This window comes from Solea senegalensis, linkage group LG2, assembly GCF_019176455.1.
Source record: "Solea senegalensis isolate Sse05_10M linkage group LG2, IFAPA_SoseM_1, whole genome shotgun sequence".
Lineage (NCBI taxonomy): Eukaryota > Metazoa > Chordata > Actinopteri > Pleuronectiformes > Soleidae > Solea > Solea senegalensis.
In genome coordinates, this window is record NC_058022.1 from 10,162,250 (window position 1) to 10,181,236 (window position 18,987).

General features: G+C 39.3%; 1 protein-coding gene across 1 annotated transcript in view; it reads left to right on the top strand.

Annotated features, from left to right (window-relative positions):
• lrp1bb (low density lipoprotein receptor-related protein 1Bb) overlaps nt 1-18,987 on the top strand; it is a 231,062-nt gene that overhangs the window by 202,905 nt on the left and 9,170 nt on the right. Inside the window, exons 73-85 of the mRNA XM_044016058.1 lie at nt 315-455; nt 752-886; nt 1,840-1,959; nt 2,111-2,352; nt 2,675-2,898; nt 4,808-4,914; nt 6,414-6,530; nt 6,809-6,982; nt 9,527-9,652; nt 11,156-11,320; nt 15,788-15,949; nt 16,479-16,653; nt 16,920-17,024. Of these exons, the coding sequence (XP_043871993.1) occupies nt 315-455; nt 752-886; nt 1,840-1,959; nt 2,111-2,352; nt 2,675-2,898; nt 4,808-4,914; nt 6,414-6,530; nt 6,809-6,982; nt 9,527-9,652; nt 11,156-11,320; nt 15,788-15,949; nt 16,479-16,653; nt 16,920-17,024 (1,993 nt within the window). The remainder of the gene's footprint in view (nt 1-314; nt 456-751; nt 887-1,839; nt 1,960-2,110; nt 2,353-2,674; nt 2,899-4,807; nt 4,915-6,413; nt 6,531-6,808; nt 6,983-9,526; nt 9,653-11,155; nt 11,321-15,787; nt 15,950-16,478; nt 16,654-16,919; nt 17,025-18,987) is intronic.

The window sequence follows — 18,987 nt, forward strand, 5'->3', positions numbered from 1 at the left end:
CTGTAATAAATGGTATGTATTGTGTTTACACTTAATGTTTTCCATTCACACATTTATGCAGGGCATTTATGTGCAGCGATTTTTATTTAATCACACATCTATCGTACACATTCACATGCTGCTAGCATAGCCCTCAGGAGCATCTTGGGGTTAAATATCTTGCCCAGGGGTAGGGGATTGAACCCACTCACCTCGAGTTGAAAGACAACCTCCTCTACCACTAATCACAGCTGCTACAATTTTAAAATGTTGTTAAGGTATGAGTTCTTTTTTTTCCCTCTCTCTTTTTTCAACTGACGCTGTGTGCAAAGCAGAGGTGGTGGCTGGAAGACCTCGGCCATGTGGGAAGACAGAGTTCACCTGCAGCAACCAGCGCTGCGTCCCAATCCAGCTGCAGTGCGACCTCTTCAGCGACTGCGGAGACGGTGGCTCAGACGAGCAAGATTGCAAGACCTGTAAGTGCAGCGCCGGCTAATTTGAATAAGCAGATCAAAGGCGGCGTTCGGAAGAGATGAAAAGTGTGGCGTGTTACCACGATGTCAGTGGAGAGCATAACAATCTCCACAGTTTACATGTGATGTTTTAATAGTCATGTATGCACATGTTTGAGGTCTGAAAGATGGTGATGATGTTGTCCTTTTGGCTTTTGAACATCAAAAGAAGAGCACAGCAGGTGTATCGGATCCAGAGGGCTGGTGTGCATGTGTGTGTGTGTCTGTGTGCCTGATATAATTCCTGTCTTTATTTGTAGTTTCGAGTGGAGATGTGTGTGGAAAGAAAACCAATCCATGTGGGGAAGATGCCATTTGCAACCAGACGTATGGTAACGCCGTATGTCATTGCAAGTCTGGCTTTAAAAGGAACCAAAACACAGGCCAGTGTGAAGGTAATCTATGATCATGTTTATGATTTTCCCCTGTTTATATGTTAAACATACAGTATTTACAGAGGGTATAAGAATGTGCAATATAGAGTGTAAACAAAAGAGAAAAACAATAATCAGTTCACCAACTGTATAAACACACCTGAGCAAAAAGTACTCAAAATGTTAAAAATAGGATCTAATTTGTGAAAATTAGAAATATGTCACAGTTCAGAGTTTCTTTGGCTCGTCTTGATGAACAAAAACAAAAGAAAAACTGTCTATTTTGTGACTTCTGCACAATTACTTACATTATTACTACTTTATATCACTACTAAAAATGCAATATAAAATGAATCACAACTGTGACTCCACTTAAGAAGACGAAATTGACTTTATTGACTTTAGTGGAGTGCCTTTTGCAATAGTATGACCTGTTTTTTTACCAGGAAATGTGGCCAGTGATGTGTTTTTATCTATTTTCTTTTTAAATGTGACTTTATGTCAAGCATGTCAAAATAAAGCCGTTGAACACAGCAATGAAACTTGCCAGTCTCACCTGAAAAACCTCTGGACAGGAGCTGTAGGCTAATCTCTCTTTGCCACATGATACGAACGTAAAATATGGAGTATGTCTGGTCACAGGAAATACACTTTGATTTGAAATTTGATACAATGGATCTGAAAATTATTTCTGCTTTTTATTTAGCTCTTGTTTTCCCAGTTAATGAACATTATAGCTTCTATGGTAAGAGAAATGTAATACTTTAAAACCCAGGACAAGATTGTAAACATCAATAATTAAATGTTTTAATTGAACATGTGTCCATGACACCTGCTGGTGGTTGGCAACTATCTATTTTGTCCAATGTCCGTGACCAAACACATAACATTTATGGTATATGGATAATGATTCTATGTATTTTAAAAGGATAAAAAAAAAAAATTTGTTTAAAAACCCTTGTCTTTGTTTCCAGAGATAAATGAATGTCTGCAGTTTGACACCTGCCCTCATTACTGCACAAACACTAAAGGATCATTCAAATGCTCATGTGACAGGAATTACAAAGAAATCAATGGAAACTGCATAGCCAAAGGTAGGATTCTGAAGTTGAATATGAAAGTGTAATTCATGCATACTGAATACATGTCATTGTGTGTTTGTGTGTGCTGTCCTTAAACCTTATTTAGCCCATTTTTCCCTTTGTGTTCTCTCTCTTTTTATAAAATGGATTAATCGCTGAGCAGGTCCAGAGGATCGACTGCTCTACCTGGCAAATGACACTGAAATCCGAAGTTTTGTATATCCATTTAACCAGAGCCACGGTCACAAACTGCTCACCCATATCGAGGACAATGCCCGCATTATTGGAATGGACTCTCTGTTCCACCACCAGAAATTTATCTGGGCCACCCAGTTTAACCCTGGGGGGATTTTTTACAAAGACGCTCTCGACAGGACACAAACTAAAGCAAATGTCAGAAACATTGTAAGTATATTTGATCTGTGGCTTTTAAACATCACGCTGTTGCATTTTGTAATTTACGATCCTCACTGTGTGTGAAAGCATGAATGAAAGCTGCAGTTTTGTTTGTTTATTATGCGTCAAAATGAAAAATCTGGTCATACATCCTCTAAACAGAAAACAGTTCATTTGCAGCGTCAGTTGTCAGTTTAAGGCAATGTATTAAGTTGTTAATTTACATGTGAAATTGTTTCTCACTGTTTCGCTGGTTTGTCTTACACCATTACTCAAATGAATATCTGCATTTTCGTCGAGAAGCTGACATTATGGTTATGTTTGGTTGCAGTGTTCAGACTTCCGGCGCCCAAGAGATATTTCTGCTGACTGGATCACAGGCAACATTTATTGGACTGATCACTCTCGGATGCACTGGTTCAGCTATTACACAGCCCACTGGACTAAATTACGATATTCCATAAATGTGGGCCAGCTCAAGGGACCAAATTGCACCCGCTTGATTACCGACATTGCGGGAGAACCATACGCAATTGCCGTCAACCCCGCTAAAGGGTGAGTTGTGTACTTTTCTCTCTTGCTGCTCACTATTTTTTAACATACATGTCCTGTTTGGGCAATGTGCTATGTCTTTTCTAAGCGTTTGGGGTCACCATGGCTTCAAATTGAGAATCTTAATCTTAATTCTTCATTTATACAAACTCATTAACTTTTGTCATCCTAATAACGTTGGCTTCACATGTTTTCACATATATTTTTTGACCAAACAATAAAAACGATGAATACAATGACAGAAGGGTACAAAAGGTATAAACTACAAGATATAAAAAGCTTCCCATTTAAATGAGTGCTACTCGAAAAGTATAAAAACACACTCAGTATAAAATAATAAACACAGCTACAAACTAACAGGAAATAAAAATGGACTTAAAAAAATTGGAACACACATGACTAATAAAATAAAAATTGTATCTGTGAATGTGAATGCCAAATTGGGTTAGAACAATTTTCTCAATTATTTCATAGATATTTAACACAGATTGTTGATATGATAATTAAATAATGTCTTTTTTTATTATCAATATTGACAACTTCGGGCTTCCATATGTCCAAAAGTGACTGACAGTAACAGAAAATAAGTCAAAACTCTATAGTGTGTGTGAACTATGAACCTAGCTAGTTCCCGCCTCCTCAGCACGAGCTGAACGATAAATTTAACACACCGAGAGAGGCGGGACTTAAGGCACAACAGACCAATCATTAGCTGGTCACACTCATAGCTGGTGTCATGTTTGTGGCAACAACAGGAGAGGGAGGGGGAGAGTAGGCAGCCGCTTCGAGCGCAGACACAGAGCGGCCAGAGTAACAGAGCGACTGTCGTAAGGTGTTTGTGCAAAACAGCGGAAAAACTGCAGAAAAGGTGTGGGTGTTGAACCCTCTCACCGGGAAAAGTGTGGGTGTTAAAACACCCACATCCCCCACAGGTGCGACACCCCTGCTAGAGAGGCACACTCGTGCTGAGGTCCATGAAAATAATCACAAAAATCTCTAAACAAACTATTCTCCTGCCAACAATTTCCAACCTACAGAGACATTTTTACATAAAAACATTGCTATAGTTGTTTTCATTTTCAGTTTTTAAAACTGTAATATACACCTGTTTTTACAAATTCAAATCCACCCAAATGTTGCTCCACTCATACTTTCTTACCAGCTCAATCCTGCACCTGACAACATTGGCACCAAGAAGCAGGCACGATCAAAATTTCGCTCGTTGTTACTATTTTTCCTACTTTACCCTGGGAATCGGGCTGGACGCTAATAATTGACTATCAAGTCAAATGTCAACATGAATGATTTATGAAACTCATTTGCTTTTCCTTCTATAATTAAAGCATTTCATTCGTCAGTGTGAAGCAGTGCACCGGTGGTCATTAAGATACTGTGTATCTGTGATATAACAGATGAATAGCATAACATAGATAACATAGATAGCATAAATATTGAGATAAGGACCATTGTCATGTTCCACAATAAAACGGTGTAATTGAAGAAATGTAAACAACGTCATGTTTGCTTAACTCACTTAAGCCCATACTGAGAACATTATTAATTAACTATATGGATTACTGGAGTAATCCATATATTCCACGGTGATAATGGAGGTGGTTTAATTACTGATGTTGCCTGTTGTGACTCAATGTTCACTCAGACCAGCTCCATCACAGGTGCCTCCCAACAACACAGACAATATGTGTGTTTGTTAGGCATGTCTGAAAGTAAATTCTTATAAGTAAAAACAATCAACCTCAGTGTTCTTCAGTGTGGTAATGTCACTATTACTGACACTATTATTACTGTTACAGCAACTGTTATATGCAGGCTTATTTCAGGTGATATACTCTGTTGTAGTATTACAGAGAGTTCAATATTTGGGTACAGTATTTGTCTTTGTTCACTGCAGGATGATGTACTGGAGTGTAATCGGCGATCACTCTCATATTGAGGAATCAGCGATGGACGGATCCTTGCGGAGGGTTCTTCTGGACAAAAATCTCAGGAGACCCACTGGTAGATATTTCTTTTAAAGATCACTATTAAATTGCCATTAAAACCGCAGAGCATTGATTGCACTTTCGCACACAAAATTGAAAAAGTGAAACCTTTGTTGTCTGCATTCTGTGTTTCACATTCATGAGTTGAAGTCGTCGAAGAAGTGAAGGTTACAGAGTAAAACACCACAAGTAACACAATTCAATTCAATGCATCAACATTGCATATAAACTTTGTCAACATGACCCTTTGAATGTTCTTCTGTTGCAGACTTTAAGTGCTTCTCAGTTAAGCAGTAATAAACTGTGTTTGCAAAACTTAAACTTAACAATTTAAATGTCCGCCATATATTTAAATTACTTATTTGCCTTATGGTTGTGTCAGTTCAATAGGGGAAATAAATTGAAGCTACGATGTAGCAATGACATTTTTCTATCATTTATCTATCTATCATAGGTACACAGGGGATGTTACTTTACCTTATTTAATCAGATTAAGGTGTTTTGACTATTTTTGCTGCATGGTTTTTCCTGTTAACCCTGACAACACAGACCATTTCGGCTGCTTTTATATAAACAGAGTATATACAGAGGCTCAGAGTACTCAGAATGTTTAAAATCCAAATGTGTGAAGTTTGGAAATACGTCACAGTTCAAAGCAGTTTTTTTTTGTTTTTTTTAACAATAATATAAGAAAAAATGCTATTTTGTGACTTCTGCACAATTATTGCTCATTTATATCACCAATAACACATAGAAAGACACTTGTGACCTATTAACACACACACCCAGGATGTCCATATAAGGAGTTGTGCATTATACCCACTACAATTTACCAAGCACAGATCTGTGCCACGTGAGCACTAAGGGTTAATACCCATGAACTCCTACTGTGGTTGGTAACATAGTGTACCACATATGCATTGTAAATTGTGCATATTGTACAGTCAGTGCCATCATGGTGCACATTTCCCTAATTATGTAGCTCTTATGGAAAAAAAAAGATTTACTGGGGTACTAAAGATATAAAGTATAAAATGGTGTAAAAGGAATAATTAACAGCCACTCGAAAACGTGCTGGCATGTCTGTGGGGAGACACTTAGCAGTTCCTTATTTATTTATTTATTTATTTATTTATTTTAAGTGCTGCTTTGGTCTTCTTTAATTCAGAGCACCCATGCCTCTGTCTTGGTCTTGGAAAGCAAAACTCATCAATGATGAAAAACGGCAGCTTATTTAAATGCTGCAGCCAGGTGCTCAATCACCGCAGTCACGCATTTGGGAGAAGGTAAAAGTGAGTCACCACTTGAAAATTGTACCTAAACTCTGCCGTCACAAACGTGCGCCGCACAACAAAACGGCAGATTTGATAAAGCTTATTTGACAGGAGCACACTGAATGTAAATGTTCAAAAAAGAAAAAAATGAATATAAAGGTCTGGAGGTGTCGAGAGAGTCCACGGTGATCCCTGTGTAATTTGTCTAGTAAATAAATCTCCTTTCTTTATTCTCCCACAGGCCTGGCCATTGATTATTTCAACCAACGTTTGTACTGGGCTGATCCTGAGCTCTCACACATAGGGAGCATGAGATTGGATGGCTCAGACCCTCTGGTGACAATCAGTGACAGACACGGTAATGTCGACTGATAGACAAAGCACAACTTCTAAGTACACTATTAGTGCTGCACTTTAGTTGACTCAACTTTTTTGTAACAACTACACCACTAGTTTGTCTCGGAAGGATAAACTTCTGAGCAATGCAAGTTCTGATCAATCTGCCCCCGTACCATGTTTTTCCTCTCTCTCTCTCTGGCAGTTAAAAGAAAAAAAGTAAATTCTTTAATTATCCCACATCGGCTAAATGTGTTAGAGTGATGTTATCTGCTTTCTTTGCTTTGCTTGGAACCGCAGGGATCTCTCAACCATACAGGATCGATCTATTTGAAGACTACATCTATGGTACCGGACTAAAACATGAGGTGTTCAAGATCCACAAGTATGGCAAGCAGTCTGTGGAATTCCTCAGTTTGGGGGTGGAGAAACCCACAAATGTTTTAATCTCCCATCGGTACAAACAACAAGATGGTAAATTGTCTTCATAATCCCTTTTAGTAGTTAGCATTAAGTCGCAGGTGCTTGCCAATGAATATGCATCTTTTGAGCAGTAACAGAGATGAAATACACAGTTTTTTGTATTCTTTTATTTCACATTTCAGTTTTTGAGGAGTATTCGCTATCGTTTTACTTTATGTTTTTCTTAGAATTAAGGTTTTTGTTGTTGTTGTATTTTAGCATCTGTCACTTTTTTCTCATCGTTCTCTGTCTCTTTCTTCCATCACCAATGACATATACATATTATGCGTGACCAAAGAGGAGGTGAAAATAAATGTTACACCACATAAGGGCTCTCATGGACAAACATACAAGGCAAAGCACAATTCCAATATTGTCCTGCAAGTAAGCACATATTAGACTCACATAATATTGTCCTGAAAGCTTCTCCATTGTCAAAAGAATAAGTAATAATAAAGAGCCCTTCTCTATTATTACTTATTCATATTTGCATTGTTGCTGAGGTTAAGACAGAGAGGGTTGGCTTACAGGGTCTACTGTATATAACTGTGTGTGTATATATATGTATATGTATATATATATATATATATATATATATATATATATATATATATATACATATAAAAAGGCACCTGTACAAGGTTCATTTCAAGAGGAGTTGTTAAAAGCCAACAGTAACGTACTTGGAAATTAGGTAGGAGTAAGGTAGTCTCCTTAAATCTGCTTTGTGAATTTCTGTCTGGATGTTGAAGGACAGCAGTTCTTTGGTGATAAAAACTTTTTAAAAAAACTTTAAGAAACACAGCACACACAAACTTTTTCTTTCGTCAAGCCCATTTGCAAATTTGCCATTTGCTATTATGCTATTTCTTAACAAATAACACTCATTTAATGAGGGAAATTAAATTAATATTCACCCTTTAACACCTAAGCCTCAAACCTCAAAATGTCTGTCTGGGTTATCCCTGTACAGTACATTTTCAACCATAAAAGGGCTAGAAAATGTACTGTAACTGAGGGCTTTTGCCCATTTTTCCAGAATAACTTTCAATATCTGGCAGTTAATTACAATTCACTACATGTTAAAGTACTGTATTAACAGTTTAAAATGAGGAAAAATAAAACGTTTTATTTTAAGAAACACACTAGATTTTGCGTGTTAAATCTGAAATTTGAACAGCGGCTGAATTCCTGAAACAACGCGAGTGAAATTACTGTAAAAACCACGCGGTGGATTTGACGTGCAACCTCTCAGCTTTCAGAAACCGTTGGAATTTTGTCCGTCAGCACAAACTGTCGCGCAATCACAGCAATGATGACACTTTTAATTAACTAAAATAATACGTAATTATTAGATAATACATACAAACATTCTGATTGATCAGTTCACAAAGTGAATCCTTAGACAGCAAGTCAGTACTTGTGTTTTTCACTTCCCTCTTGTCGTAGCACAAAGTTCAACTGTTTAATATAGTGCATGGATAGTTTAAATGGTGATAGAGTGTCAGATATCTCAGTATTCACCAGTCTCTCAGTTGCAGCTGTTCTGTTCCCCAGAAACTTATTAGGAACGGCCAGGTAGTGTGTAGTGTGTAGAAGGCAGATGCACGTGCTGCAAATGTGACATGACAAACAACCATTTAGATCCATTCCTCCTCCATCTTTCATCACCATGTCATGTATTAGAAATCTGAACCAAAACTGTAACCATGAATAAGTGAGAGAGTAGGAAGACATAATTATATCCTATTCTGCCGATCCATCAGATATACAGCTTATCCTTTTGAGGGTCATGGGGGCTGGAGCTTTTCCCAGCTCACTCTGGGCAAGAGGCGAGGCACACACTGCACAGGCCTGCAGTCCATCACGGGGCTGACACATGGAGACAAACAACTATTTATGCTCACATTCACACCTACAGGCAATTTAGAGTTGCCAATTAATCTGACCTGCGTGTCTCTGGACTGTGAAAGCGAGCAGGAGAACACCCACGCAGGAGAACATGCAAACTTCACATAGATTCCCCAGCAGAACCAAGTTTTAAGCTCAGAACCTGCCTTGTTTTGAGGCAACGGTGCGACCCTATATTGTTATATCTTATTTAAAAAGAAAGATACTCTTGTATGCCGGGTTAACTGAGGGGGTGGACATAAATATGTGATATAATCCTGTCCATCGCAATCATCTGAAAGCTGTCCACAGTGCAGTGAGATCCTTATCTGGCTGTATGCATGTTTCTGCAAAAACACAGTACAATCACAGAAGTCACTCCACCATCTTGCCGTGTTATTGGATTCAATCAAAACACCACTTTAAGGTGATGCTGTTCAAATAAACAATGAGCAGGGACAAATCCCCACCGTCTCTGATTATTCAGACGAGAGACTCGCAAAGTTTCTCTGCACTTGAGGAAAATAATACCATTCAAAACAGACAGCTTCACTCGGGTGGATGAGACAAACACACTTTTCATAAACACGTTTATTTTGTTTGTAATTACTGACGTATTATTCTCCTTGTCTGTATTTTCATTAGTCCTTCCTTCTTCCTCCGCAGCATCAAATCCATGCCTCAGAATGTCTTGTGATTTCATGTGTCTGCTCAACCCAACGGGCGCCACGTGTACTTGTCCAGAGGGAAAGCTGCTGGTCAACGGTACCTGTAGTGATGTCAACATCTCAGGTAGGCCAACTCTTACAGCTACATGCCACAGCTAAGTAGCTCTCTGTAGTCTCTTTATTATGCAGTAGCTAAATAAAAGGGGTTAAAAAAAAAAAATCACAAGAGACACTCAAAACAGCACATCAGCCTTGAATGATTGTCTTCAAAAGTCAGCATATTTAAGTACTTTAGTCATGTATTTGTTGCTTGAAATGTTGCTTATAATATCAAAAGAGCACTTTTAAATCCATTTTCCCTATTGGAGGCTACTATGCCCTCCTTGTGCTTTGAGTTTTTGTTGATGTCTTTCAGTGCACCGACCCACTCCAACCCAACCTACCATTCACCACCAGAATTACTATCTACTACTATCTACTACTTTACCCACAATACTCTGGGTTGCAATCCGCTTCCTCCATTTGGTTCAGTTGAAGCAAACCGAGACCTACGTTTTAAGCAGATCAGAGTTTTACTCACATCTCCCCAAACCAACCGGACTTTCTGCGCAAACTAACTAGAATTCGATTTAGAAGGGCTAGTGTGAAGATTCCATCACGGAGATGAGCCTGCGTTTCTCTGGTCTCTCTCTTTCCACAGTAGCACCTCGACATCACGCGTCAGTTCAAACATATATCCTCTCACTCCAGAAATGTCCTCGTCATTATCCTCTCTCTCAGACATATCACTCTCAGCTTCCTCTTCGCTTAACACTGAAGATGTCATGCTGCGTTTGCAGCTGTGAGGCCCATTCAGTGCTACTGTATAGGGTCCTCTGCATATGCCAGTCGATTCATTTAAACAGGAAACATGCAAATATGTGTAAGCACTGCGAGAGTGAGGACGAAGAGGCCCCTTTTTATGTTGGGCTTTTTGACATTTAAAAGCAGGTCTTTGTGTTTTACATGCTGGCCTTTTATCACACAGTCATCTCTCTCTGCAGAACCGTGATAAATCCCATCAGTGAAACTGTGCTTTTCTTATTAAGACATGTCAGAATGTCAGTGGTATATATAAAAAAAGAAGGTCTCAATTCAAAGCTTTTTTCTTGTAAAACTAAAGGTGCACGTCAGGTTCTCCAAGTTCTTGTTCATATTCATCCACTTACATACACCCACAACGGCGTGTCATTAGCGGCACGGCCGCTTTGCGATAAAGCCATGGTTCTCAAACTGTGGCATGTGTACCACCAGTGGTACGTGAGCGTCCTCATTGTGGTACTTGGTGGAAAATCACAAAACACTGTTTTACTGTATATACCGGGGTGTGTGACCAGAGTGCATATAAAAAATGAAACCTGAAAGATATGTGAGAAAGAGGACGATGAGAGAGTAAATGATGTAAATCTGCCTCCTGTGAAAAGTCCCGACTTTGCTCGGCCTATTTTACATGACTGTATTTTAACGTTGGCTATAACGAGAAGTTACTTTCAGAGCTCAATATTTTCTCAGGTGGTACTCGGTTTAAAAAGTCTGAGAACCACCGCTCTAGAACACAGTAAGTAACTCGAGCTCTGCTGTGTTGAAGGTGAACTGTGCCGCCCACCCTGCGAGAATGGAGGCCGCTGCTTAGCCAATGAGAAGGGAGACTGGAGGTGCTACTGCTGGCCTGACTTTTCAGGGGAGCGCTGTGAAGTTAACCACTGTACAGACTACTGCCTTAATGGAGGCACATGTGTGGGTTCACCTCTCGGTAAGTGTATTTCAAAATGCTTTCCTGTATTCATGTTAACATTTTATTGATTACTGCGGTTCACGCTGAGAGAAAAACATTTCACTGAAATTCACAAAGCCACTTGCATGACGGCTTTCGGGCCACATTTGTTTTCGTTCAAACTTCTTCACTTTAGTTCAAATTTGCCACGTTACATCTGCCAGTTGAGCAATTTTGTCATTGATGCTACTGTCAAACAAACTTCTGATATCAACCTTCTTTCAAGTCAAGGTCTCCTTTCATGCTTTCATGGTTCCTGGAACATCCCATTTTACCCTCCAGTGTGGTGAATTGTGTATGACGATGCTGAGATATCAATGTGCAACTGAGTCAGGATATCAGGATGTATACGCATATAATGTAGACACAAATGTATTTGCCTTTCTTATTTGAAATTCATCACATACTTATTGTGCGGCTTGTATTCCCACATGTCTGTAATGGCAGGACCTATTCAGATGGTTTGAATTCACTGAATATGTGTAGTCACTGAAAGAAATCCGTGAATGAAATCTGAACCGGAGCTGTTTGAATAAGAAATAACAGTTGTGCCAGAATTGGCATGGCAAAAAAAATATGAGGGTTTGCTTTATAATGCAAATGGGTTTGATGGTACGATTATTTAGTCCTATTTTTCAGTTGGAAAGCAAAAAAAAAAGAAGCTTTTTTTCCTTAACAATTAACCCTTAGGAAAGGTTTAAAGCAAAAAACTGAGATTTTTGCTTTCATTCTTCAATTTTTCTTCTTTTAAGGCTAAAGAGAGTTCACGGTTGTCACTGGTGCTTATTTTGAAGAAAATGCATTGTGCATGCACAAAATGGCGTTGGAAGGTCAAGAATATCGGTCTAAATGGATGAGCGTGAGCGAAATTTGAGTCAAATGTTTCCTCAAGTCCCTGCGATGATGATAAAAAAGAACCTCACAATTATTTAGATGCTGGATTCTTTCCACTTATATTGATATAAACATAAGGTGTCACTGAATTTGTGCTCTCGGGCTCTTGGCTGATTTACCTGCACTTTAATGGAACTTTTGGCAGCAAAACTCACATATTCAAACCACAGAGTTGTATATTTTCCCTTTTCTTTTAGGTTTTTATGATATTAATGGGTGATAAAGACATTTTATGCTGTGTTGTTAAATAATGAAAGACAGAAAATGTGTCCTTTTTTCCTACAATTCAGCTCTAATGAGCAGTATAAGTGAAACACACCCCCATACATTTGCTCAAGCTTAAACAAAACAGTCAATGCTAAATACACAAAATGTTTTTTTTTTATACTTTGATTTCACCTCTTTTACTTTGTGTTAGGTTAGTGCCATTTGGGGAAAGTGATAGCAGAAAACCACTATTACTACTGACCCAAAGTAACCCTACAAGTAAATCAGTAAAAGATTTCCCCATCCAGCAAAGCCGCTGTCTGCTTCATTACAGGACTCTTGAAACTTGTTTCACCCCAGATTCTCCTTTCACCGTTCATTCATACTAACTCAATATTCTGAAGTTGAAAGAGGGGATTTTTTTATTTGATAACTGCATTCTTTATAGAAGAAATTGAATTTTGCCATCATTATGGCACTTCCTATTTCCACATTTACTTTCCAGGATGTTGTCAAGTAAGAGGGAATGTAGTAAAAAAGAACATTATCCAGTCACCAGATGGAACAGGAATCCACTAATAATCTGCTAGAGATGTTTTTTTTTTTTGTTATTATTATTTTATAAAACAAAATATGTGCCTTTGTCCACCTTAATGATAGTTGTTATATTTGAGTATGAACCTAAATTGTCCCTTCAAACCCAGTGTGTACAAAAAATGTGACATTTACAGGTCTTATATCAGTGTGACCGCACCGTTTGGCAAGTTACTTTTATAATAAACAGTCTCAGCACATCACAACAACTGATCTGCTTCAACAGATTTGTTTCTTTTTTCCCCCCCATATCCAACTCCCTGCCTTTGTACACTTATTCCTCTTAGTTCATGTCTCTCGTCTCTCGCTCACTGAGTCACAATGAAAGTGGCATCACGTGACGCGATTTTTAATGCATACAATTGCTGCACCACTGAACCGAGTGCCGTGAAGGCTAAATAAAGCGGCACTGAAAATGCTCTGTCATCGCGTAATAATTTTCAATGATTTATCGGCCTGAGTCTGCAAAAGACGGTATCTGGGTCCCTCATATTGGTGACCTTGAGACTATGATATGAAAATATTTTCAGCAGGCGTTATAACCAATTTTTCTTGGTAATAATTAAAAGAGTAATCTGGCATGTTATATACAGTGAATGATTTACGGCAGCGTTCCCACTCAAAGGCTACCAGTATACCAGCAACTTATGTCTGTAATTCATTCTTTTGTATATGGCATTCTCTTGCAGGGATGATTACATTTTAAAGTGCCGTTTTTTTTTTTTAACAATTTCAAAAACTATGAAAATTGCATTTTCTCATGTGGAGAAAAAAGTGGTGGAGCATCATCACAGTGTACTTTGGCAGCTCTACACCTATGATTGTGACTAAATCTGACCATTCTTAACCTCAGTGAGCCCGAACTCATAATTACGGTATAATTACAAGCGGCTAAAAGACCGTCTTTTTTGCTGCAAAATGTTTCTGGATGCAAATCTGTAGCGAGCTTACATTTGCAACGTTCCAGAAACAATGTGTCTTACTTCAAGAATAGCATCATGCATGACGAGTGTTCACTTGAGTTTTACAGAAACGGAAAACAAAAGTGGGCAGATCAGTGGCCGTGAGCTGTTCTTTCGCTGCACGTACAGAACATTTAAAACTCCAGCATTCATTGATTTAACACAACGATGGCTGGAGGGAGCATGATTGTCTCTTGGACATTTCAAACCCAGACTATCCCTGCCACAGAATTGTGGAGTGTAAAATTACCAAGAAGTGTAGTGTGACCTACATGGCAAGACCTGTATCCATGGCAACTTAGTTGTCAGCATCTGCGATACTCAATTCATTACAAGCATAAGAGTGAGCCAGCTCGCACAATACCACAACTACACAGTGAAAGCAGGTGAAAGGAACACAGCACATTCCTTTTATTATTTACATGTGCACTACTCTGAAATATCTGCCGTGAATAAAGGCTTGTCTTGGGGAGAGTTTGAAAAGGAATATAGGAAGCTGACTGAAATAACTCTACCTGCCGATAAGGTATCACTTATAGTAACAACACATAACATTCTACCCCAATACTAGTGTATAGAGTAAGGTTCTGTTTTGCTCAAAGTAACAAGTGGGACGCTTTTATAGGTCAGGGTCATGTCTACAACAAAGGCCAAAATGGAGCAAATAGAGCATGAGATTTTAGGTTCAGGTAGATTTAGTGTGGCCATTGTGTAAAAAGTGGAGCTGATCCCTGGGCTGAAAGCTCTCTGTTTACATTTGGATCGGTTTCCTTTTATAGTACGGATATGCCTTGGCTGTCTTCCTTATGAAGAGAATTATCATCTGCCTCTGCAGTTCTGCAGGATTTCCGTGTCATATTTTAGTTTTTTAATGTTCTGCTTTGGTTCATCTCCTACAGCAGGTGGGTATTTTCAATAAAAAAGCGGCTATAGACACCCATGTACAGCCCTGAACCAAATGGCACAGCACACACAGACAAGGGTAGCAGTTAGCTGGTGAACACGGCGGGGCATTTAGCAGCTAATGAGCCACATATTCCTTCAGGAGATGGTGGAGACCAAAACAGAACTAGAAGGAGGGTGGAAGACGGTGAGATGGAAACTGATTTCCAGAAACAATTCCCAAATGAACTTTAAAGTCACTCTGTATCTGCTTGGTGGTTCAATAAGTAGTTGTTTATAGACGACTACGGCACTTTTATTTGAAGGATGACGGAAGGAAATGGGCGTGATGAGTTTCCGTATTCATTACAAATAAGCATAAATGGTTTATTATAAAGTGATGCATATTTTTAGACCACAGTCAGTTAATTTGCATGTATCAGGTTCAACAAGTTATGGATAGACACCCTAGCTGGTAAATGTCTTTACTATGGAACGTAAAATGTGTAAGAATAGAAGAACTTCTGGAGGATGTAACTAAAAAGAAGTGCACCTCACTACTCTCCACCGGTGTGAATTTGTGGTCATCTCACATGAATATGTGTCTAAAATGATGGATGGAATAGTGGATCTCTGCCTTGAGTCTGACCCAATTATTTGACTGAACATGTAACTGTGCCTGACAGATTGTCACCCAAATATATAAGAGTCTAAAATAAAACTTTACTGGTTCAGCCATTTCATGGAACAGCTGGCCCATGTAGCTGTTAGCAAACATCGCTCAAGCAGCACATTTATTGTCTGCAATAAACATAATAAGCTACGGTTATTTCAAAGTAAACGCTCTGTGTGTTGTGCTTTTTTTCGCTCCTCATTTTCCTGTTTTTATTTGCTTATTTTGGTCCAGGTAAGCCCACCTGCCGATGTAATGTTGGCTTCTCAGGGCCTTTTTGTGAGAGAAGGATTTGCGACAACTACTGCTTAAATGGAGGAACATGTGACATCACTCAGGGGAACCAGCCAGTGTGCCGCTGTATGGCTGAATATACCGGGGACCGCTGTCTTTACCGTAAGTGCTGCGTCCACGAGTTGGTGGCAGCAAGCAGAACAAACAACGATTATCATAATTTTGTGCCTTCATATGAATGACGTTAGCCCTTCAATAGCTGCATGAGCAACCGCAACACAACAAAGAGCCTGATTTGAATTCAGTTATTCCGCATAAAATCTACAGAACTAAGTATTTTAAAGTTCACACACTGAGTGTGGAACAAAAACAGTTCCCAAAGGTATTTCCTTTCCACAAACATCACTTTTCCCTGCTATTTATAGATGAACAAAATCAAAATACTGCCATCAAATAACCTTTGGGTGTTTCTATGCGGAAGATATATTTTTGTTTGCAATACTTTGACATAATGGGTTTGTGGGAAAACAACTGCACATCATTAGTATTTCCTCTGCTCTTGCTTGCCCAAGGGTTAATATCTCTTTTCCTGTTGCTTGGATGTCATTTGATGTAGATAATTAAGCCTTTGAATGCAAAGACGTGTACAATTGCTGCCAGTTTCTCCTGACAAACCTCCCCGTCTTTTCAGACATCTGTCATCACTACTGTGTGAACTCCAAGGCCTGCACACTGTCTAGCAGTGGCTATGTGGAGTGTGTGTGTCCTGCCAGGTTTGAGGGAAACAAGTGCGAGGTGGACAAATGCCTCAGATGCCACGGCGCGCCGTGCCTCATTAATGAGGAGACGGGGGATGTGGTTTGCAAGTAAGTGCTCGGTGTCTAATCACAATTCTAGTCACTCTTCTTCCTTTGGTGTAATGCGAAGCTTGAGGTCTTCTTTTTTTTCTTAGACTGGATGGCTGTGTGAATTCATGTTGATTATATCTCAATTCTCTCTTGAGGATCTGGTAATGTCAGTGAAATATGCACGTATTTGACAAAACGGCGACTGAGTCATTTTCGCTTCTTGTAAAATCGTAGCTTTGTTTCCGCTCTCTGTCACTTACATCCATTTCTTCCTCGCCCCGCAGTTGCACAAATGGCAGAATAGCACCGAGCTGCCAGCTGTGTGATGGTTATTGCTACAATGGAGGCACCTGTCACCTGGACCCCGACACCAACCTGCCTTTCTGTCAGTAAGTCACTGCTTAATGGGTGAAGGAAAGTGGGGGGGAGGGAGAAAAAAAAAAGAATGTTTCTCACCTATTATTCACACTCCTAAGGTTTACATTTAAATGCTGGCTCTGTGCCCCAGTGAACCTGGCCTTACAAGCAGAGACAGGAAATCATCACGGGGTACCATTTCCCTGCTTCAAGAACAGTACAACACACACGTCCTCGCCAAAGAAATCTCTGAGTTGAGGGAAGTTTTGATGTCACTGTGTGAGCGCTGTGGCACAGCAGGGGGCTGAGTGCTGGTACACCATCTTGTGCTGTGACACCTCAGTGTGGCTTAAGGTTTTTAGTCTGACAAAAAAAAAAAAAGAGGAGCATTTTAAACTCTTCCAAAGCCTGTCATTTGAGCATATCACACTGTTCCTTCTTGCAGTTAAGAGCTGATGTCAGCCCTCTCTGACTCTCGTCAGTACTAGGTTTTTAGAAATTTTCTCTCTGAAAGAAGGAGATGAGGTGTGTGTCTGTGGTTGAACATGCCATGAATCTCAGTGGCAAAAACCTTGTACTCAAAAGGGCTTCCCAAAGATTAATACCACCTCAGCTGTAATCACATGCATTGCTGTGTTAAACTCTCTCCAAGGAGGAAATTGGAAATTCATTTCAAAAGCCAGCGCTGTATTTATCTAACTGTCCATTGTCCACTGTAGTTAAAATGAAATTGGGGATCCTCTATCACAAATTCCAGGGGAGAGAATCAATTTCTATGCAAATGATCCCATCTTTTTCAATGAGGTTAACTGGTCTTGATAATGTGGTTTATTATTTGCTGCAAAGAACAGGGATTGTGCGAGATGATGGATACGTCGGTGTCAAGAAATCATAATGTTTGACCTCAATACTCAGAGTAAAGTAGATTTCATCATGCTTTTCCGGAGTGTCAACCTCGCAGGGCAAAGTTGCTCCAATTGTAATGATAATTTTTGCATCAAAGTCCTGAAACAGATTGAAAAAAAAACAAAAAAAAAATCCCTACATCAGTGCTGCAGTGAAAACAGCCAAGGTAAACTTTCCAGTCTTTACTGTTTGTCACTCAGTGCGTTCACATGCATCTTAAAAGTCTGATTTTAGTCGGACTGAGACAGTAATTCGGATTTCTTAATGTCGCGTAAACAAGTTAGTCCGACTACAGTCGAGCTGGCCTAAGTCGGACTAACATACCTGGATAACGCAATGCATAGTCTGATTGCTCCTGCATACGTTTAGCCGGACTGGAATCAGACAATGCGTTCTGCGCATGCACCAAAACGGTGGCGTCTTTCTTCGTACAACACAGCAACCACAAGAGCCATGCTCTATCTAATTTGTATCACGATTAGCAACGCTGTTTTTCAGAGGAAACTGATTCAATGCGCACTAGCTTATAGAGAGATACAGCGCCACCTACGGAGGCAGAGTCATATGTACACGGCCAATAAATAACTCTGCAACTCTGCTTATCCGATTGATCCTGTCTTAGTCTGATTAAGTCTGATAGTCTGATTAAACTGTGCATGTAAAGGTACTGACTGAGGATTATTTAAATGTACTATTTTAAAAAAATAAGTTATTAAGTATGTTATTTGTCTCTGATAGACAATTGTGCTCTATGTGTAGACATTTTATCCCATTTTTTTTATAATATTATTTTCAGATAAACAGCAACTATTTGATTAGTTTGTGTTTTTGCAGGATTGTAAGACAGATTCATTGGACCTCACTTTCAACAGGTGTACTTGTTTTTCACAAATGAACTCATATTGTGTGCTCGTATTGTTACCGTTTCGTTCGAGTTTGGCTGTTTTTTCTGTGTGGATTTTTTTGCTGCAAAGTTAACATTCGGCAATATGTTTGGACACAAATATTCCTCCCCCACATTTTTCTACTCTCCACCACAGTTACAAATCTCTACACTTTGAGCTGATTCAACAAAGTCCTGTATTGTCA